Source organism: Centroberyx affinis, unplaced genomic scaffold (genome assembly GCF_046629955.1).
Source record: "Centroberyx affinis isolate AG114_WGS23_722 - 3 ecotype Tasmania unplaced genomic scaffold, CSIRO-AGI_Caff_v1 ptg002065l_1, whole genome shotgun sequence".
In the NCBI taxonomy this organism is placed as follows: Eukaryota; Metazoa; Chordata; class Actinopteri; order Beryciformes; family Berycidae; genus Centroberyx; species Centroberyx affinis.
This window is the reverse complement of record NW_027280395.1, coordinates 4,709-25,078: the sequence shown is the minus strand read 5'-3', so window position 1 is coordinate 25,078 and position 20,370 is coordinate 4,709. Positions and strand designations below refer to the sequence as shown.

The 20,370-nt window shown below is 42.0% G+C and overlaps 1 protein-coding gene across 1 annotated transcript; it reads right to left on the bottom strand.

The window, feature by feature from the left end:
- Nucleotides 1-2,799: 2,799 nt before the first annotated feature.
- LOC139654250 (serine/threonine-protein kinase H1-like) lies at nucleotides 2,800-14,834 on the bottom strand. Its single transcript, XM_071531339.1, has 3 exons — nucleotides 14,566-14,834; nucleotides 11,926-12,634; nucleotides 2,800-3,174 (listed from the first exon to the last, which is right to left on the bottom strand). The coding sequence occupies exons 1-3, from the start codon at nucleotides 14,832-14,834 to the stop codon at nucleotides 2,800-2,802; spliced, it is 1,353 nt and encodes a 450-aa protein (XP_071387440.1).
- Nucleotides 14,835-20,370: the final 5,536 nt, after the last annotated feature.

Below are 20,370 nucleotides of genomic sequence, written 5' to 3'. Positions count from 1 at the left end.
CTGGTTGGTGTATTCCCTTTTAAAAGATAATGGCAGCGGGAATGGAATCATAATAGTTAGTGGAAGAAAAAAAACATTGTCCGTCATTGTTCGGTTCATTTCAATTTAATTCAATTCCAATCTTCATAGTTCTGTAAGGGAAATTTAGTTTGTAGACAGGCTTTGTAATAAAAAATGCATAACAAATCACCTCTTCATACACCATGCAGACACACATCATTTGATGAGGCCAGAGAACGAGTCAGTTGCACAGTACAATGCAAAAAAGTCAATCAGTGGAAAATACAAAGTTGTTGTACAGGCACAGGAGGCTACATCATTCCATGTGCAGAAGAAAGTTGCTGTGCCTTAAAGGCAGAGAGCACAATGGTGAGTATTCATCAACACATAAATAAACTGTTTGCTTGAGCATTAAGGAGATTTCGTCCATGCCCGCCAACATCTCTCTTTCATTATGGTGCTTCTCTATGAATTAGGCACCACAATAACTGTCATGAAATTAAATATTTGACTAATTCAGTCGCTAATTCACTCGTTTCCAAAACACACAAGCGGTTCTCATCTCCTCCCCAAGGGGACATTGATCGTAGGTCATTGAGAATGGGGCAGCTATTAGGAGGCATTATCAACTCTGCAATGCTCCCTGCTGGAGGAATAATGCATGAGCCGTCTCCAAAATTTCATCGTCTACATTCACAGTTTATTAATGCACTGATCCAGAACCATGTTGGATCTGCGAGTGAAGCATCAGTGGTTCGTGGTAACCAGCCTAAATATGCATTACTGGAGCAGCCACTGAATTAATATTAACAACATGGAAATAACTTCCCAGACTCAACCCATCTGGCTGCCTTTAACTGGGATGAGAGCTGTATGAAGTATTTTTCTATGTGGCCCAAGATTTCATTCTGAAAATGTGACACGCAAAAAAACTAACACCTTCTCGTATTAAATGATTGATCGCACAAAATTAAAATATATAATGGCACTTATTAATGTGAGCGCTGGGTGTGGCTTTTAATATACATCTGATAATGTTGTTTGCATTGTATTTTTCTGTTTCTTTGACTGGAGTCCTGTTTTCACCAGTTACGAAAAATATTTAAAATTAGGTAATTTCTGTGTTTTATGACATGGAGAACGATATCCATGACTTTATTTTGTCTTGTAGCAGCAAGATGATATAGCTCTCGTTTTAGCCACGTTACCATCAGCCTTCAGTTAGTTTAAGAATCCATTTTAAGATTGTGTCGACTACTTTTACAGCAATAAATGGTTTGACCCAATTTTAGATCAACTTGCCTGTATCTTCTATTAGAAAACAACTGAAAACTCTGTCACTTTGTCAGTCAAGAGTAATAACAGAATAAAAGATAGTGGCGACTTAAGTCCTAGATCCTCTATGTTTTATGATAAAGATGAACTTCAGGCAGTGATTTTTTTCAAAACATATGTATAGTATTTTGTAAATGAACTCTTTATATGTCCTCTAATAGTCCTTCACCTTTTCTTCTACAAGTCAGATTACTGTGTCGGAAAGACAACCAGTCATCTGCATCTGAGAGCATTAATTATCCAGATTAAACAAAGAGGGGGAAAAATCCAGAATATAGTTTGTGATAATGCTAGACAAGATTGGACTTTATTGGTAATTATGCTTCTCATCCTATTTGCATTTTAATGCACTTTTGCAAATTTGGTTATTTTTTTCCCCCCTCTTGTCGCATGCTCATATTACCATTTTAATTTAAAAGTTCTCATTGGCATTGCAAATCCAACTTTTGAAAACACCAACTGAAAAAGGGGTGTTTTGAAAATGTTGTTTACTGTTGTTTACTGATTACATAATTACATGTTTGGGGAGAACAGAAAGCTTTTTAAAACCCATTTTAGCTTGATAGAGGCCTGTCACGAAATGTTTGGGAAGTGGTTACCAACGGTTACATGGGACATGCTGCCATGTTGGAGGAGTGATAACAAAAGGAGAGGTTGTCACATTATTGTTTCTTTCTCCCTCAAAAAACAAACTAAATGACTCATTGTGTGGCAGGGTTTTCAAATTATATAATGAAAGAGGGGAAAAGATCAGAGAGGAAGAGGTGATAACATTCAAGTTTACTTTAGCTGTCAGTCTAACCACTATCTAAACGTTCTGTGACAGGCCTTTATTTTAAATTAATCCTGATAAATGTCCAAAATTGTAAGAAAACAGTCATTTTCAAATCAAGGGGTTTATCCCAAAAAGGCTATATCTCTATATAAAGCGTGACATTTTTTAAGGAAAAGCGTTACGATGCCCAATAACTTGCAACACTGGATAGTGAATTTTACTTTCACGCCTGCAATTTTTTTTCTAAGATTAGCTCACATTCCTCAAATGACAAATATCTCATTTTGGAATGGACCTCTTCGCAGGCAGCTAATGCGGTGACTCATAATGATCTAGATGAGACCCTCAACCCATTAGTTTGAGCTGTGTGAGTAACACCAGGGGCTGGAGACCTTGTGGAGGTGGACAGCTCTGTCTGAATATAGGCCTGAACCTGAAGCTGGGAACAACTATAATGCACTAAAGGCTTAATCCGACCAACAGAAACTAATGGAGGCTGGAGCTGAGCCTTCAGGGGAACCGGGGTTATTAGTCAAGTAGAGAAGCTTGACTGCAGTCCAGAGGAGGGAAAAACTTGTTTTTTTTGTCACAACAGCTGTTCCAGGCGCTCTGGCTCCCCGAACGCTCGCAGCTCTGAGGCCTGCGATAGTTATACAGGCTGAGTCGGGGCAGCTGGTTCCGTCCCTTCATTAGCCTTCCTGTGAATCTGATGTTCTGGCTGGAAGGCGTCGGCGGTCCCGGAGCCCTCTGGCTGAACCCGCGTCCTGATGCTCCGCCTGCCCCCGCCGCTGTATCGACTCCTGGTTCTTCTCCAGCGTCATTAGCCTTCCCGGTCCTGCGCAAAGGCTGCTGCCGGCGCCGCTGGAGCGGGAGGAGGCGCGTGATGCTCGCTGCCTCAGGTTCTGGGAGATGGATCGATGCAGGTTCCTCATGGAGGAGCTGGCTGCCATGGTGACCACCCAGGGGTGACGGACGGCTTGCTCGGCGGTCAGACGGGCGGCCGGGTCCGACGCCAGCAGGCGCTGGATGAAGTCCTTGGCCGGGTTGGACACAGACGGCCAAGGCTGCGGGATAGGAAGAAGCAGAGCAGGGCGATCACCCGCACTGTGAATATAATAGCACTCACCCCCAATTAAATAAATTCTGCCTACGCACTCAGAAGGTCTGGAAGTCTCAGTCCTTTGAAACGCTGGCTGGATGCTGGCTGGATATCTAGGCGAGGCGACTGCATGAATTCAAAGCTTCTTCAGAGTGGGATGCAAGATTTCATTCTAACAAAGCTATAAAACTATGATCCCTGCGCTCTGCAGGCCTAACAACCAGAACTAAACTCAAAGCACAGCTAAATGTCACTGGGCAAAAAGGAAGCAGTCTGGGAGACAGAACAGCGCTGGTGTGTGTGTGTGGGATTGGGATCCATGTTTATTCTTGGCTTGCTTCACAATACAGCCGCCACACACACGCTCCATTAGGATCTTTGTATTCTTTGTTAATTCAAATACCAAATCATTCCCCTTGTCAAGACCCAAACTGACATTCAGGAACACTTTGAAATCATACAACACCATGCTATGTTTCCAATGGGAGAGAATTAAAGAATCCTTTAAATAATTCATAACGCCTGTGGTTCTTTGTCATAGAGACAACATGTAGGCCTCCCTCAGGCAGATGATGACCTTTGTGTTACCACCCTACTTTAAATAAAATATTGCTGATATTGTCATTGAATTAAATTAATGTGGCATCAGATTAAAAAGACGGGGTAAGGCAACTGGCTGAAGCATGACGGGCATGTAAACGACTGATTACAAAAAAAAATGGATGCCACAAAAAAAGACCTTGACACCCATCACACATAACCTTTATCAGTGTCAAAGAAAGAAAGAGAATGACTTTTCATCTCTCTCTCTCCATGATGTTGTAGCTCTGAGCGGTGGTGTATCATGATACTGATGGGCCCCAGTGCAAATGTTTTTGGCTTCCCCACACACACACACACACACACACACACACACACACACACTGCCACCTTCTGCATCACGTACAAATTAGCAGGCATATGTATCACTGCAAAATAATCACTATCCTACCAGTCAAAAGTTTGGACACACCTGATTGAATGCACTATGTTTTTCAATCTCTTAAAGCCATTTTGATCTAAAGGCTTCTGCTTAAATGCTTGATATGTGTTTTTTAGACAAATATAACTAGTGAAGTTGATCCTATGTGTGAATTTCTTTCCAAAGCCTTTGCCTTTCCATCAAGGCAAAGGGTGGATACTTTAAAGAATCTAAAATATAAGATAGTTTTGATTTGTTTAACACTTTTTTTGGTCACTATTTGTGTTATTTCACAATTTTGATGTCTTTACTATTATTCTAAAATGTGTGAAAAATTGTAAAAATAAAGAAAAATGAAATGTGATGTGTCAAAACTTTTGAGTGGTGGTATACCTGGAGGTGAACTTCACCGCCTCTAATTCCACAAACAGGAACCTGTCAGCACCACGGACAGCACTCCTCTGATCTTTTTACATCAGGATCTCTCCATCATTTAGCTGTTGGCTAAATGATGGAGAGATCCTGATGTAATCCTGATGTTTATATGGATGTGCTTCACTGGTATTCACTGGCTTGTGGTGCTAGACCAAACCATGAACTTCTAAAGAGTCCAGGTAGCACTCACCATGATCTTCAAGACAAATCTCTATTTCACCAGTTTATTTTGGGTCATGTTGAGAAAAACATGCTAACTTCTGCTCTGATGAAGGCCATCAGGCTGAAATGTAGCGTGTTTCTCTTGACATGACCTAAGAAAATGGTGAAATAGAGATTTGTCAGTCTTAATCAAGTGTCTTGATCAAGTGAGTGTTACCTGGAGTAATTTGACTTCTTTTAAATCACTTCTTTAAACCCCTTTTTATAGACTTGCTTATATGAGATGTGGTCTTTTTATCTTAATTTTTTATTTTATATTATCCTTACTATTTATTTTGTTTTTTATCTTACGGTTATCCTACTATTTACTTGAATGTTGCTCGTTTCCACCTCTGTCCTCTATTTAATTCCTTCACACTGTTCCATAGCTTTTTTTTTTAATTCATTTTGAGTGTTCTGCTGTTATTTTGACTGTCAAAGCACTTTGTAAACTCTGTTTGTAAAGGTGCTGTATAAATAAGGTTATTATTATTATAATTTGACACTTGAATTTGACAAAACAAGTAATATTGGTTGAGAATGACAACAAACATATAATTACTGTTTGCAACCACAGATGGAGAATAAAGGCTATATATAGATCCTGTAGCACTGTGTGTATAGTATGGGTGATTGATTGTGTATTGGTAGTGTATTATAGATGTCTCATTGACTGTTTCCACCAGTTGGAGGCTCATCACAGATTCCTTGAAAGGCTGATGGGCCCTTTGGCGCTCTGGGCCCCGGTGGGCACCGGCTGCACCGGCGGTGGTTACGCCACTGACTCCACTGGCTGTGTTTTATTCACTGGAGTAATGAGTGCCACTTTTTCCCAATAGTTTAATTTAGTGTCTTGGAGCGGCAAGTAATGATCAGCATCATTCAGAGCTGAGAAGAGACTGATTGCCTTAATCAATTTTATCTCACTCACTTGTCCTTAAGATGCAAAAATATTCCCACAATCAACCATCTATTTGTTCAAATATGTCTCTACCATGTCTGGCGGACGAGGATAAATGCTAAATACAGGAAAAACTGCACATGCAAAATTCTCTCATTCTCAACTCAACCTTGCACAGACTAAACTTCGCTCTTTAGGGAGGTCTCGCTCTCCATTTTAATCCTGAAATGCATTTCTCTCCTTTTTTTTTGTCTCTCACCCAGTAATGACAATTAATCAAGCATGAAATTGACAATCGCAAGACTGTTGCCGGTGAGAGGAATTCAAAGAAGCAGGACTCACTCATTCTCACAGCGCACCGACTGGAGAGGAGTGTGTGAGCGGAGCAGAGAGTACAGAGCTGCCGAACGAGTCATAAAAACGCTTCTCACTCAAACTCAACTTTCTTTCATTGTGTTGTTATTTCACACCTGAGAGGCGGGCGGAGTGAGACTCAGTTTCCCTGGAAAGAAGAGAAATTGTTTGATTGAGCTCTCACAGCTATGAACAAGTCTGACTTTCCTCTTCATCTAGCACTGGAGGTGATTCAGTGAGGCTTCTCATTACCGCCCCTGAAATACACATTTGATAGCAGCCATGGCTAGCAGGTGCCTTGTGTCCTTCATCTGAAATGACGCATGGACGCATGCAATCCATGAGTTCAGCTTCTCAGCATCACCCTCAGTGCATCTTGGTTACAGAGAGAGAGATGGTAAAGGCTTTACAAACTGGGAATGACTAAGAAAAAACTGAGACCTCTTTGAAGCTGCAGAGAGAGAGAGAGAGAGAGAGAGAGAGAGAGAGAGAGAGAGAGAGAGAGACATAGCTGAGCGCTTAGGGCTGGTTCACATGCAGTGCTCTAAAAAGCTTGGAAAACGCAAGGCGGGCTGAGTGGACAGTGAACACCGAACGTTAATCAAGTGCGCTTGGACGGTTGCGCCTGCCGTTGCCAAGCAACCAAAGACTTCACTTTCACTTTCAACTTCACACGTTTGTTAGTAGTTATCTGAAATACTGGATTACCATCGCAGTAAAACTTCTTTACTTCTTGATCTACGTGTGGAGCAGAAAGATCTCGCCATGAATACTGTACATCCCTCTCTCTTTCGCTTTCAGGCTATGTGACATGCGGTGCGCTTTCGGCGTTCCAAAAAGTTTAGATGTTTTTATCTCAGTGCGCCTCGAAAAAAAGGCGCGTCGTAAAAGACGCGGCATGTGAACCAACCCTTACTTTGGTAAGCTTTCTCTCTCCCTCCCCTTATCAATGTGGTATACCTGAAGAAGAAGAAGAAGAAGAAGAGACGCATCTGTGTTGTCTTCCTGGAACTGGGCCACCTGCGGAAGTTTATCTCTCTCCCTTATTTCAAACATTTTTCACGTCAAAATACACAAAGGCTTTATTGGGTTTAGAGGAAGGGGGCGAGAGCCAATGCCATATATCACTGTTGAGCAGAGAGCTAGTCGAAGAGGAGGGGGGAGAGATATTGAGTGCGGATATGGCATAAGCGGCGGGGAAACCTACAGGGCCTTGGCTTATTGAGCAACATCTTGTTAGAGTGGATGAGAAGCTCCAATGACTGTGTTTGCAGCACACTACATCCTTACCTGACAAAGCCATAATTACAACAAATGAAGGAAACGCTAGAAGGTTGGATTACTCTAATGTGATCATGAGGATAAAACACTTTTGAATAATGCACAACTCCACGCAAGCTTCTTAGCCCAGCACTCACTATTTATTCATTAGACAAATCTGGATCGCTTGACAGCATTTCCTAAGCAGCAAAGCCAAGTTTAAATATCTCCTGTCATAATGAGTCCAAATGGGAAAGGTGAGCCTGTTGTTAATGCAGGTGAGAGTCACAGCTAAACCGCAATAATCAAAATATCAATACCCGGATGCAGGAGAGATTGGACTGTCATGTACAATACACAGCGGCAAGTGAACTCAGTATGGAAAACTAAATTAATTCATGTTACGCTCACTAGGGGGCAGACTGGGCTAACCATTACCCAGGATCAGCTAATCCTGTGGCTGAGACATGCAGATGTTTGGGTTGGGTCAGTAACGTGTGGCTTTAATAAACGCAGCAGCAGACTGCAGAGGAGGCACTGTGCTGCCGTCTGGCCTGAGCTAACGCAAGGATCTGTGCTTTACTCTGAAGAAGTCACGCCCACGCGCACACACACACACACACACACACACACACACACACACACACACACACACACACACACACACACTTTCCACCATCACAAACACACATCAGATGAGATGCCCAGATTAAGTGTGAACGAAACACTCCGTCCTTCGTGCGGCGAACAGGTTGAGAGATAAGGTGCGAAAGGCCCCGGGGCTACATCCTTCCCCCCCTCTGCCCTGCTCGTCCTCTGCCCCCCCCAACCCCTCCAACCCCCCCCACCCCTCCAACCCCTCCCTCCCCTCCATCCTTCCCCAAGTCCCCTACCCACCTCCCCCCTCTTCCTACAGTTGAGTAAACGCAGTGTGAGTCTGTACTACAGCTCCTCGGGGCAGAGGCTGTCACACCTGTGTGTTGTGAGGGGGATGGGTGCAGTGTGTGTGTGTGTGTGTGTGTGTGTTAGGGGTGGGGACAGGTGGCGGGGGGTCTCGGGGAGACAGAGGGACCTGGTTCAGGGGCAGGTGCCGGGGGCTGTTTGCACTGCCGAGTGAATCTCACCTCCATCACACCGTTTAGCCCCAGGATGACATCAGGCCATCAGTCTGCTGCTTCCTTCCCTCGACCCCCCCCATCACACACACACACACACACACACACACACACACCTTATTTGCACTGCTTCAAGTCAACATCAATAAGTAGACAGGGTTACTGATGCGTTTGGAAGCATGTGTGCACCTCCGGCCCTTGTGTATTGCTTATGAAGAGTTCCTTTCCAAAACATTATATATCCACTTTGGAAGTTTATCATTCATTATTACACTGATTTGCTGAATATTCAATTCTGATTGGCCAATAAAGGCATTCTGCTTTGTTGAACACTCAATTCTAAATGATTGACTGCTGTTTCACATCTAATTATATCACTCAGCAGTCATGAAGATTGGTCAATATTAGTCAATTTTAGTTAGTTAATTTAACTAGTGACACCCGGTGGGAAAAAGACGTTACTCCTTGGTTACTTCAGACAAATACTCAGTTAGCAGAGGTTAGGAAGAAGACATTTCCAATATTAGCCTACATTTAATTTATTCAGAGAGCATGAAACGTTTAATTGCTGGAACGTCAATCTTGTCAGATTTGTCAGATTTGTTTATGTTTCTACAGTTACAGTTCTGCCACAATACAGCCCCAGCTACAAATGTTTCTGTGGTTACAGTTTTACTTTTGTCTGAAGCTTGTAAATTACTTTTGCTTGTAATAAAATCATTTTAAATCAATATTTTGTGTCAGATGATTAATGTCTTTAATAAGTAGCCGTGTAATAATCAGGATCATGTACAGGGAGCCAGTCCTTATTGCAAAATAATTTTGCAGCAATGACCAGTTCATTACCCCTTACATGTCTCTAAAGTATAGAGGATCCAGTTTGTGTCATCGTTTTGTCAACCAAGGACTTAAGTTACTCTCAATCCTTTGAAAAGTACCATAAATTGTATTTAATTGCATGCATTTTATAGATGTAGGTGTTACCTTTTTCTATTAGCGGATAGCTGACTTTGGAATTAAATTCTTCAAGTCAACTTTAATATGTGAAAGAATTGCTGAGGCTTTTGAGATCATGCTTGTCCCAAAGTGAAGCACTCTTGTCAATCACATGAAGAACCCTTTTGATGACACAGGCTCATACTCTGTGGATACTCGTGATGTATATGTGGAAACTTACAGTGATGGAGATGTCATCTAATTTCCATCATTATCACAGTGTGCTTATGTATAACTGCGTGTTTGTCAGTCAATTGGAGAGGGCGGATACTTGCACATGACAGTGAACAAGTGTCACCCGCCCTCTTGTCAACATGCGAAGGTGATTGATGGCTCATCCATCAGCGACAGAGGCCTGGATTGCTACTCAGCCATGTATGATGTCTTCATATTGTCCGCGTATGAATTCCAGATTGATATGGATGGAACAAAGTGTTTTCCCTTGACACTGAAACTCTCTGGGACAATGTTAGGTCCTATATAAATGTGGCTTCCAGCTTTGTTCCCAAGGATTTCCCTCCTCCACCAGTGTGGCCTACATATGAGCTACATCGAAAGCCACCATGAAAAACGTGAAATAAGCCTTTGCATAAACTCTGGAAGGATTTTGCACTATTGTTCAGTTGGTGGTCAGTGCAGCGGTAAACATTGGGATAATAGTCCAGGGCCTATGTAAGGGAGCCTCTTGTATGGCGGACTAAAATGTCAGACTGCATCCCTCAGAATCAGGCCAGGCTTAAAGCCCATTGAATAATCCAGCCTTGGGTGTAATCAGCGTGAAAGAACAAGCCTGAACTCACCACTGAGCTCGACAGAATAGGCTGTTAAAAATACCCACTTCAGTTATATGACAGAGGAAAGGGAAAAAATAACATACAGGGCCCCCGTTTCCCCCTTTCTAAGCATTCTCAAAGAGCTAAACCAAGCGGAAAGTTGAGACACCACAACAAACTTTCGTATATCCATTCATGTGCATTACAATGCTGTAGAGGAAGGGATGAAAGAGAGGGAAAACTCACCTTATTACCACACCTAGACTGCGATATGCTCAGTTGAAATCTCTCTATTTTCTCATGACTGGGCTGAAATAACGTGGCTATATATGGTAACTCTAACATTATGCTTTACTTGTGAATCATATTTGTGTAGCAAGTAGATATGACAGCCGGCATCTGAACATATGTGGTGTTAAGGTTGGATAATTTCATAGCATGCACATCATACCCAATCAACCCAAACAGATTGTGTTGTAGGGAAAACGGGCTGGATATCAAAGCTGAAATGGCAGATTGGAGTTTTAGTTACACAAACATTTCTCAGAGGCAGAGCTGCTCTGGAGGCTGAAATAATCTCATTGGTTGAGTTAAACCTCAGTGGGCGGAGCCAAAGAACTACAGTTTTTCTGGCAAAGTACTGTGACTCTCAGTGGTGCAACTGTAATCAATGAAAGCTGCAATGAAAGCTGCTAAATCAGCCACAGAAGCTGCAACAAAACAACAGCCCTACTGTCGGCTAATTAATCCTCGTAGCTGTGTCGACAACAACCCAAATTAGCCATGCCCCTTATGGAACAGGTATGTTGCTGGTGTAGCAGGTAAAACACTGACACTGTGCATTACTGCTGCGCAAATGTGACACATCTCTATTGTGCTGTAAGACTGAATCCCAGTGAAAAAGCCAACGGGTAAGAGAAGAGTTAGCTAAGCCTAGCGCTCTGCTACTAACTGTAAAACTGCAATCTAACCATACTAATTTAACCTGGTTAGCTAGTTAGCCTAGCTGACGTTCCAAGTTCAAACTAGCTATACTAGCCAATAGCTGTCTAGGCAAGATAGTTAGCTAGCTGCTGACCTCTCAAGACCATGGATCCCTTTGGTCATGAATGGATGAAAAAAATAAGTCATTGCTATTTATATTTTTATTTGTATTTTCACCAGAGTTCCTTCTTTGCAGCTCAGGTTTAGCACTGAGAAAAACTGTGTTTTTTGGCTCCGCCCATTGAGGTTTAGCTCATGTAATAAGAGTATTTCTGGTTCCAGAGCACCTCTGCCTCCAAAAAAATGTTTATATCACTAAACTCCAATCTGCACTTAAAGTCACAATTAAACCACATTTTGAGAGCATCTTGTTTCCTTAATATGTGGTATTTCCTGTTGAAACAGGATGTTGGGGCGAGACATAACGCGGAGAGGGATCGTTCAAAAGTGTAAATGGGATATCATTTAGGGAGAGAAAACAGTTTTATTTGATGGGAGGGGCAGAGGGGCGGGATAACTCAAAAATCTGTGATGGATTTATTGGTTGGAATTTTTTGTTGCCTCCTGGTACACGATGAAGTCATCACTTAAGATTTTCCATTTTCCAGGAACTAAAAGTAATGAGATTTTGATATAAAAATACAAGAAAATATATTTTTTTGTGACTTTAGTGGCATAAATTCTTCATTCATTCATTGTTAATTTCAGTGTGACTTTAAATACTTGGAAAACTCACATCTCCATGGAAGCTGTACTTCCCCCTCAGAATGGCTCTGTAGAGCCGCGTGCGGCTGTCGTCCTCGAAGGGCATCGACCCGCTCAGCACAATGTAGGCGATCACCCCCAGCGCCCACATGTCCACTGCACAGGAATAGGGTTTCCTCAGCAACACTTCAGGGGCCAGGTACTCCGGGGTTCCACAGGTGGTTCTCAGGGACCAGTCTTCCCCGCTCCCACCTGCGTCAGCTCCCAAACCTTCACACTCGGGACCTCTGCCGCCAAAGGAGGCCAGTCCGAAGTCGGTCACCAGCAGCCTGGAGTCAGAACCGGGGTGATAGTACAGAAGATTCTCCGGCTTCAGGTCCCTATGGGTGATACCGAGGGCGTGGAGGTATCCCACCCCGGCCAGCACCATCCGCAGAGCCTGGGTGGCGTCCCGCTCCGTGAAGTGCCCCCTGGCGACGACGCGGTCCAGCAGCTCTCCGCCCGTGGCCAGCTCCAGCACCATGTAGACCCGCTGGGGAGACTGCAGCACCTCGATCAGCTGGACCACGTTGGCATGGCTCACCCGCCGCAGCACCGCCAGCTCGGACGCGCACACCTCGCGACCTTCGGGGGCCTCCACCTCCGTCACCTTTATGGCGAAGGGCTGGCGCGTCGCCCTGTGCTCCACGCGCACGACCCGGCTGAAGCTGCCGCGGCCGATCAGAGCCTTGATGTCGTATCTGACAGGACAGAAGGGCGATGATGGCTCATTAGAGTGAAGCTACCTCAAGATATGCTGTTTCAAAGCACTCACCGTGATAGGGCATAAGACCAAGACAGAGTGAAACTGAGAAAAAGTCTTCCACCTCATTATCTCCTGTCCTGACAAAAGTATTCTTGGTAGAGAAATGGATGTACAGTATATATATTGTTTAGTAGCACCTATGGGTCTATTTTTTGTTAAAATGAAATCTTAACTTATGTTTATGAGTTATGAGTTATGTTTGACCTTTGAAAAACGCAAAACATAGTTACCGCTGTTTACCTTTATAGGGCAGCATCTTTCTCTACACCTGCAGCCATGCTGTATGCTAATAATGGTGGAATGCTGATATATATATATATTTATATATGTACACTCATATAGTCTTTCTTATTGTTGTCTTGCACTGTACTAATATTGTCAAGACGCAAATGAAATGATTCTGATTTAGATCACTGATGTACAGGGCAATAGTCTATATACACTACCGCACCGCATTTTTCTTTATTTTTACTATTTACCACATTTTAGAATAACAGTAAAGACATCAAAACTATGAAATAACACAAATTGAATTGTGAAACAAATCTAAACTATCTTATACTTTAGATTATTTAAAGTAGCCGCCCGTTGCCTTGATGCAAAGGCAAAGGCTTTGGAAAGAAATTCATACATAGGCATCAACTTCACTATTCATAGCCTATTTGTCTAAAAAGCAAATTTCAAACATTTAAGCAGAAGCCTTTACATCAAAATGGCTTTAAGAGAATGAAAAACATAGTACATTAAATCAGGTGTGTCCAAACTTTTGACTTTAGTGTATGTAGGCTGAGAATATTCAGAAGATGTGGAGGGAGACATACACTTTTCCTTATAATAGCAACAGTTTCTTTGGTTATTTTAGCGCTTTCATTTGACAAGTACAGGAAGACAGTCTCCAGGTGTTAATAAGGCCTAGGCCTCTCAAACTAATGTCTACCCTTATTACTGCTATGCACTAAACACGTTAAAGTGCATGACAAAGGCAGCTGTAGGTAAGTAGAACGAGGAAGCCTGTGACATTCAAAGGCTCCCATAAACACTGCAAAAGTTCTTAACAAGTAATTTCATCATGAACTGAGTCTTAAAAAAAATCTATTTTTGAAAATGTGAAAAATTGTTCTGATGAGGTGAGATGATTTCACTTGTTTTCAGTGCAGCGCCAGTTGCTCGGTAATGTTTGAGAAATCTGTGACAATATCTTGTAATCAGGCAGAATATTGCAGATCACTCCATCAGTATCAAGATTCAGGTTCATTAGACATATCGGGCAAATGTTGTAAAATAAAATGTATTATAAATCAGCCACCTCTGTCCACCTCTGATGTGATAGATATGATTACATATTTATTGTATAATTGATCACTATTACACTGGCTGGCTGAGAGAGGCCCTTATTGATGCAACATTTCATGCAACAATGTGATATTTTGATCAGGTTCCACTCATGTATACATGAATATGTATTATTATTATTATTATTATCATTATTATTGTCCTGGGTGTCAAACAGTTTGTGTCCCATGGTCTAAATGTTTCAAAAATCTGTTTCAGAGGTTCTTCCACCGTGCCGAGAATCTGGGGAAACACTGAATAGTTGCAATTTATTCCGAATTTTTTGGCAGAAATGTCAAATTGAAATATATTGAATATTGGCTCAAAATATCAGTTATAGACAGTTTCAATCCCAAAATATCAGCACTATTGGCCTTCACTACTGGCCTAATCAATATACCTGTAATGTGTCACATGATTCAAGAAAATTGATTTGCATTTGAAACAACTTAAGTTTTTAAGACTTAATACTAGATTAATAGACTTTTTGCAGTACGTTCATATTGATCTTGAATCCTAACTATTAAACTTTACCTTGCTGTCACACGGGGATCAAACTTGGCCCTGTACTTGGCAACTGTGTCCTGCTGTTGTCCGTCTCTGAGTGTCTGCTGTCTGCTGTTTGTCGGGGGCTGCAGACTCGCTCTGCCGGTGGCGAGCCACGGACCCCTCCGCTTCTCCATACGCTTCTTTGGCTCATCATCATTATGCGCCTTACTGAAGGCCACGATCGATTGCACTACACTTACATAGCCTTTCTTGGACGCCTCAGGCAGAACCTTGCTGGTCCCGCAGCCCATCATTCAAACGCAACCAGCCATCACCACGGAAAGGACAGATTTGTACGCCTATCAGTGAAAAAATCCTACATCTGCTGTCAAGTAAATTTAAGATGGAACTGAGACAGGAAACTTACACAGCAGCAGGTGACAACCGGTGCTGTGGAAACATTCACAGTGGGCTCCGCCCCCGCAACAGGTGGAAGGTTGGCAGGTGTGTGAACTCACTCACTCACTCACTCACTCGTGTGACAAAAGTGCCATGTAAATAGAAATTGTTTTGAAGCTATTGTCATTCCCCAGTGTGGATTACCAGAGTAATCAGCCTACAGAAGCATTGTTGTGGGAGGCGCTGCAGCAGAAGCCCTTGATGGCAAAACACATAACATGTTGGACTCCATATTATGACTCCATAAGGTGTAATATAATATAGATTCATGAAATAATTAATAATAATTGTTAGAAAAAGTGATCAAATACTGGTAGAGTGATGCTGAAGTTGGTGGATTACCTCAAGAATGAGCGAGGAGTTAAGGGAGTTATGGGTTTATTCCTATTCAAGATTCAAGGTTCACCATCTATCTATCTATCTATCTATCTATCTATCTATCTATCTATCTATCTATCTATCTATCTATCTATCTAGCTAGCTAGCTATCTGAATGTTTCTTGCTGTTGTTTGGATACATGGTCCCTCAGGTACACCATGGGTATCCAGAGAGACAAGTTGTTATTTTATGCTATTAAATGGTTGATTTTGCAATTTTTCATTCTATGTTATGCTATTTATTGTATTTACTGATGGTGAAAGTTGATTCTCATGAATATCTTGTTGTTTTGTTTCATTTTATCTCCTGTGTAGGTCGTAGATTGGTTCCAAGTTGTGTGTAAATTAAGGCACAGTGTTCCTAATTTTTCATTCACCACCTATCACAACTGCAATTGATGTTTTGATTGACTACAGTGGAGCTGTTCAGTGGCCAACGGAAAAAGTTTTTCCCTGTTCATTGAGGGTCTAAGGTTGAATGAATGAATTTATTTATATTTATTTAACTGTATGAGTGTCTATTTCCCATGTGGCATCATACACCCATGACAGCTGTTTTTCTTTTTTTTGGCTTGACACAACAAATAGCCTCTAGATGTTGGTATGGGTGGCTTTTTAACCACTTCATATTTGCCCATTTACTTTTGGCCAACAAGAAATGCACTGCTACGATTGGTTGGAAAGATGACCTGGAGCACGCAGAAGCCCTTCTGAAAAGAGGGAGAGAATCATGCTGCCCATATAAGATATGAGTTTTATATCAGTTTGTTTGTTGCAGTTTCTTCTCAGTGGTTATGTTTAGCTTTTGTGTGTTTCTTTCAATTTTTAAATCATTCATTAAGTTACTAGCTGTTGGGTGTTGTAGGGCAGGGAGGAGGAGAGGTGAGTTACATATTTCACATAAATATCAAAAAGCTGCTGCATGGATTTCTATTTGCATTACATTTGTATTTGCAACAGTACTCATCAACACAAATTTATATGCATATGTTGTCATGTTTACAACTGACTTGCATAACTGCTTAAAGTATCAAACTCCGGTATATCAATTGCACACTCACTATTTCCAATAATTCCCAGCATCTGGGCCAAGCTGATGACAACATGACACAACAACAACAACAATCAGGAAGACCCAAGGCAAGCTGGCAATACTAATGGAGGCAGAGCAGCAGACAGCATCATCATGGCAATACTGATGAGTAAGGACAAAAATGATGATGATTATTTCACACAGTATTACAAACGAAACCTCAAACATGACACAGCAACACTGCACAACCAATACTTCAGCTTTGCTTGCATGCAAAATATGTTTTTATCACCAAACTTTAATGATGTTTACTGTTATGTTTCAGGTGATGGACAGCTAAGAGCAAGTCCACAAGATGACCATGGGACTACACACTGAAGGAATTTTTTATCTACAGATCAAACACAACAACACTTTCACACACGCTCAACATGCTAAAACAACTACATTTACATACATCCACATAAACAAATCAGCTAAACTTTGTATTTATTTGCTTTATAAATCATCTTTGCCTGAACCAAATCCAGCTGAATCTACAGTATTTGTCTGCTTGAACACATCAAAAACTCATACCACGCCATTACACTACTTCATGTTATATTGTATCCTTTATGTTATATTGTACGCATCATGACAGTAATTATAGCTAACACTAAGCTTCATTTCACTTACTTCTTCTCTCACTGCTTTTTTTGTATAAGGAAAATAAATAATACATTGTGTAAACAGACTTCTCTGCCTGATTAATTATTTCCATAGCAGCGATGTTCTCCAGAACTGATTTTGAAGGTATAAATATTCATTGTATTGTTTGTATTTTTTATATATATTTTCTCCCTGTCAAGCCTGTAACTAGTGCTAAACAAGTTTTTCTTGTCTCTGTCGAATGTCATGCTGCTGTCATCATGCGGCCATAATCTTTAGAAAGGGGAACAGGGAAGGAGGAAAATAACACACAGCCCTTTCCCTGCCTCTACGTGTTTTAAAAGAGCTAAACCCGGCAGAAACTGGAGATGCCACACAAACATACACAGATTTATTCATACTATGCTGTAGAGGAAGGGATCAAAAAGAGGGAAGAAGCACCTTTTTACCGCAGCGGGCGTGCCATACGCTGAGTTTAAATTATTCTTACTCTCTTCACTTGAACGACAGCGCTGAAATAATGTGGTTATATGAGGTAACTATAATGAGGTTACATTATGCATAACTTGTGTAGTGAGCAGATCTGCAGAGAGTTTGCTTCCAAAACAAGATATCCACCGTTTGAAAAGGTGATGCCTATACTCTAAGAAAAAAACAGATGGGGGAAAGAAAATGAAAACAAATTACGGAACTTTTAAAAGGATAGTAGTTTACTCAACAGTTTTAGAAATATTGAATGAAGAACTTTAAAGATTTTTTCCCACCGAAATGGATACACAGTGATTTGGAAGTAAACTCTGATACTAAGTTTTTTTTTATTTTGGTGACATCTTTGGTGCTAAGCGCTCATTGCTGTGGTGTTTCTGCACTGCACTTCCCAGAGATCACCTGTCAATCAAACAGTATGGGCCAAGTGGGCATGCTAGCGACCCAGTTCTTCTTCTCTTTATTCAAAACAAACTGCTGTTGCTGCTTTCAGTGATGTAAAACGCATCACTTCCTGTGCACCAGATCCTTTTACCCCAACGGTAAAAGCTTTCATGACCCGGCTCTAGGTTGAATCACTATTGTGTTAACGTCAGTTGGTGATAGAGAGCAGCAAAATGGACTAGTTATATGAAAATGTCATGGATGTTACTGCGTTGCATGTCTTTTCAAAGGTGCAAACTATGCCATGGGTTTGGACAGAGAAGCAGGCCACATCATCAGATGCTCGTCTACTGGGAAGAGGGTTTTATCCGCAGGTGCCAAGGGGGATGCTGGCTCTATCAGTTTGTTTTGCTGTCACACACTGTCTATCCCTTCACAAAGGACTGCACACAGGGGCACACACCCACACACAGAAAGAGAGAGACAGAGAGAGAGCGAGAGAGAGAGAGAGAGAGAGAGAGAGAGGGAGAGAGAGAACCCCCACACATCCCCCTCCCATACACAGACACAGACACACACACAAGCCAACAGAGGATACACATCACATCAGCACTGAGGTGGTAAATCGCCCTTCAGAAGCCTTCCTCGAGGGAGTCAGCAGTTCAGCGTTATCGAACCACTATCTGATTACTAAAAGGCTGTCCTAGGTTATAAATGAACCCGCAACATGTGTGTGGTATTGGTAACACCGGGGCCTTGGGAGTAAAAGCCATTATGGGCTGCTGTGAATCAGATTAGGCCAGAGCGGCGGTCAGAGCGCAGCTGCCACTTGCCAGTCAGTTCATTACGGTTGTTATTGTTGTTGGAGGATGTGATACCTGCATGGCAGAGGAGTGGAGTGGAACCGCCGCAAAGCAAAGCCTTGGATTGAAGAGGCTCACAAGCACAACCTGGTGAGAGGCTGTGGAAGGGTTGTATCTTGTTTGGAAGTAAAAAAAATAAAAAATGCCTTTGAAAAAAGATAATATTTCATTGAACACTTGAACTCAAAAAATATAAGCTTTAGGCGGGTGAGAGCATGTTTTTGTGGTATGCACTTAACATCAGACCTTAGGGACGATGGGAAGCAGCACATTTCAGCTGAACAAAAGCAGCGCCTCCCAAGAGATGCATACTTCTTCACCACTTTTAACAACAGTGTGTCCCTTCCCTGGACAAGCAATTTTTTTTCCACTGAAGCCAGTAAGTAGTAGGGTTAAAGTGATATATGGGTTGGCTGATATATCAGGCCGATACTGGTCTTTCAATAAAAATCCAGTCTGTGTTGCCCACCGCCAATATCATGAAAGTGAGAATGTGATTTTGCTCAACAGGTTGGCAGCCTGTAAAATCTGCAATGAAACCTGCCTCACTCTGCCTTAAAGAGCTGCTACCCAAACTAAAATAATTTAATTAATATGGTTTTCAATGGAGAGTGTCAGTGTCCTATGATGGTCTAAATACTATTTCAGAGGCTTTTCCACCCTGCAAAGAATAAAATTATAGGGGAAAACACTGAATACTTGTCTTTTTTTTGGCATGAAAATTGTCAAATTTAAAAATGCAGAATACTGGCATAAAAATACCAGCTATGGGCCGCTTCAATCCAAAAATACCGGTGTTGGCCTTCAAAAACCCATATCGGTCGAGCGCTAGTAATTAGTGCCAGCATGCCTTCTGTGTGAAGTCTAAAAAAGCTCAGGCATGTAATAAAGGTCCAACAGATTAGTTCATATGAGGAAGAGGATGCCCTAATATAACCTTCCCTGGAAGTGCATCATGGTGCAAATGTCAGATGCTGTTGCTGTCCTTTTGGCACACCCATGTAGTGTTGTTGCTACCAGATACAGTGTAAACACACACACACACACACATACACACAAAGGGAGAGAGAGAGAGAGAGAGAGAGAGAGAGGGAGAGAGAGAGCGAGAGAGAGGTCCTGTTCCATGTCCTGAACTCAGTTTCCTGTGCACACCAGATAAGAAGTATTTCCGGAGAGACCAGGCGTGGGCTGATAAAATAACACTGCCGCTGTTGATCAATCTCTGAGATTTGCTCTCCCATCCATGATGAGCCAAGCCCCTCATAACCTCTTTCATCCGCACCAAGCCCATATGCAGTATTATCTAGCTGATTAATTAAAGCCATCCATGATTCATCAATGGAACAGTGGCCTGTAATTGTTGTTTTGTGGAGAGATACAAGTAGGTGGGGGCTGGACACAGGAAGTATGTTTGCTTATTACAAGCTGCTGAGAGCGGGAGAGATCAATGCTTGAGGAGAATACTTGTTTTTTTTTGTCCAGGCCAGGCGGTTTAACCCAGTCGGCTTTAATACAACACTGGAATGGGCCCCTACCACGAGCGGCTATGCAGCAATAAAGCAAGGCTGCTGAACACAATGGCAGCGAAACAAAACTAAT

Excerpts from the sequence above, each read along its gene's own strand:
- LOC139654250 (XM_071531339.1), bottom strand. The coding sequence starts at position 14,834 with ATGATGGGCTGCGGGACCAGCAAGGTTCTGCCTGAGGCGTCCAAGAAA. Across the intron at positions 12,635-14,565 it reads GATCCCCGTGTGACAGCAAG|ATACGACATCAAGGCTCTGA; the intron begins GTAAAGTTTAAT and ends CTGTCCTGTCAG. Across the intron at positions 3,175-11,925 it reads AGTACAGCTTCCATGGAGAT|CCTTGGCCGTCTGTGTCCAA; the intron begins GTGAGTTTTCCA and ends CCTATCCCGCAG.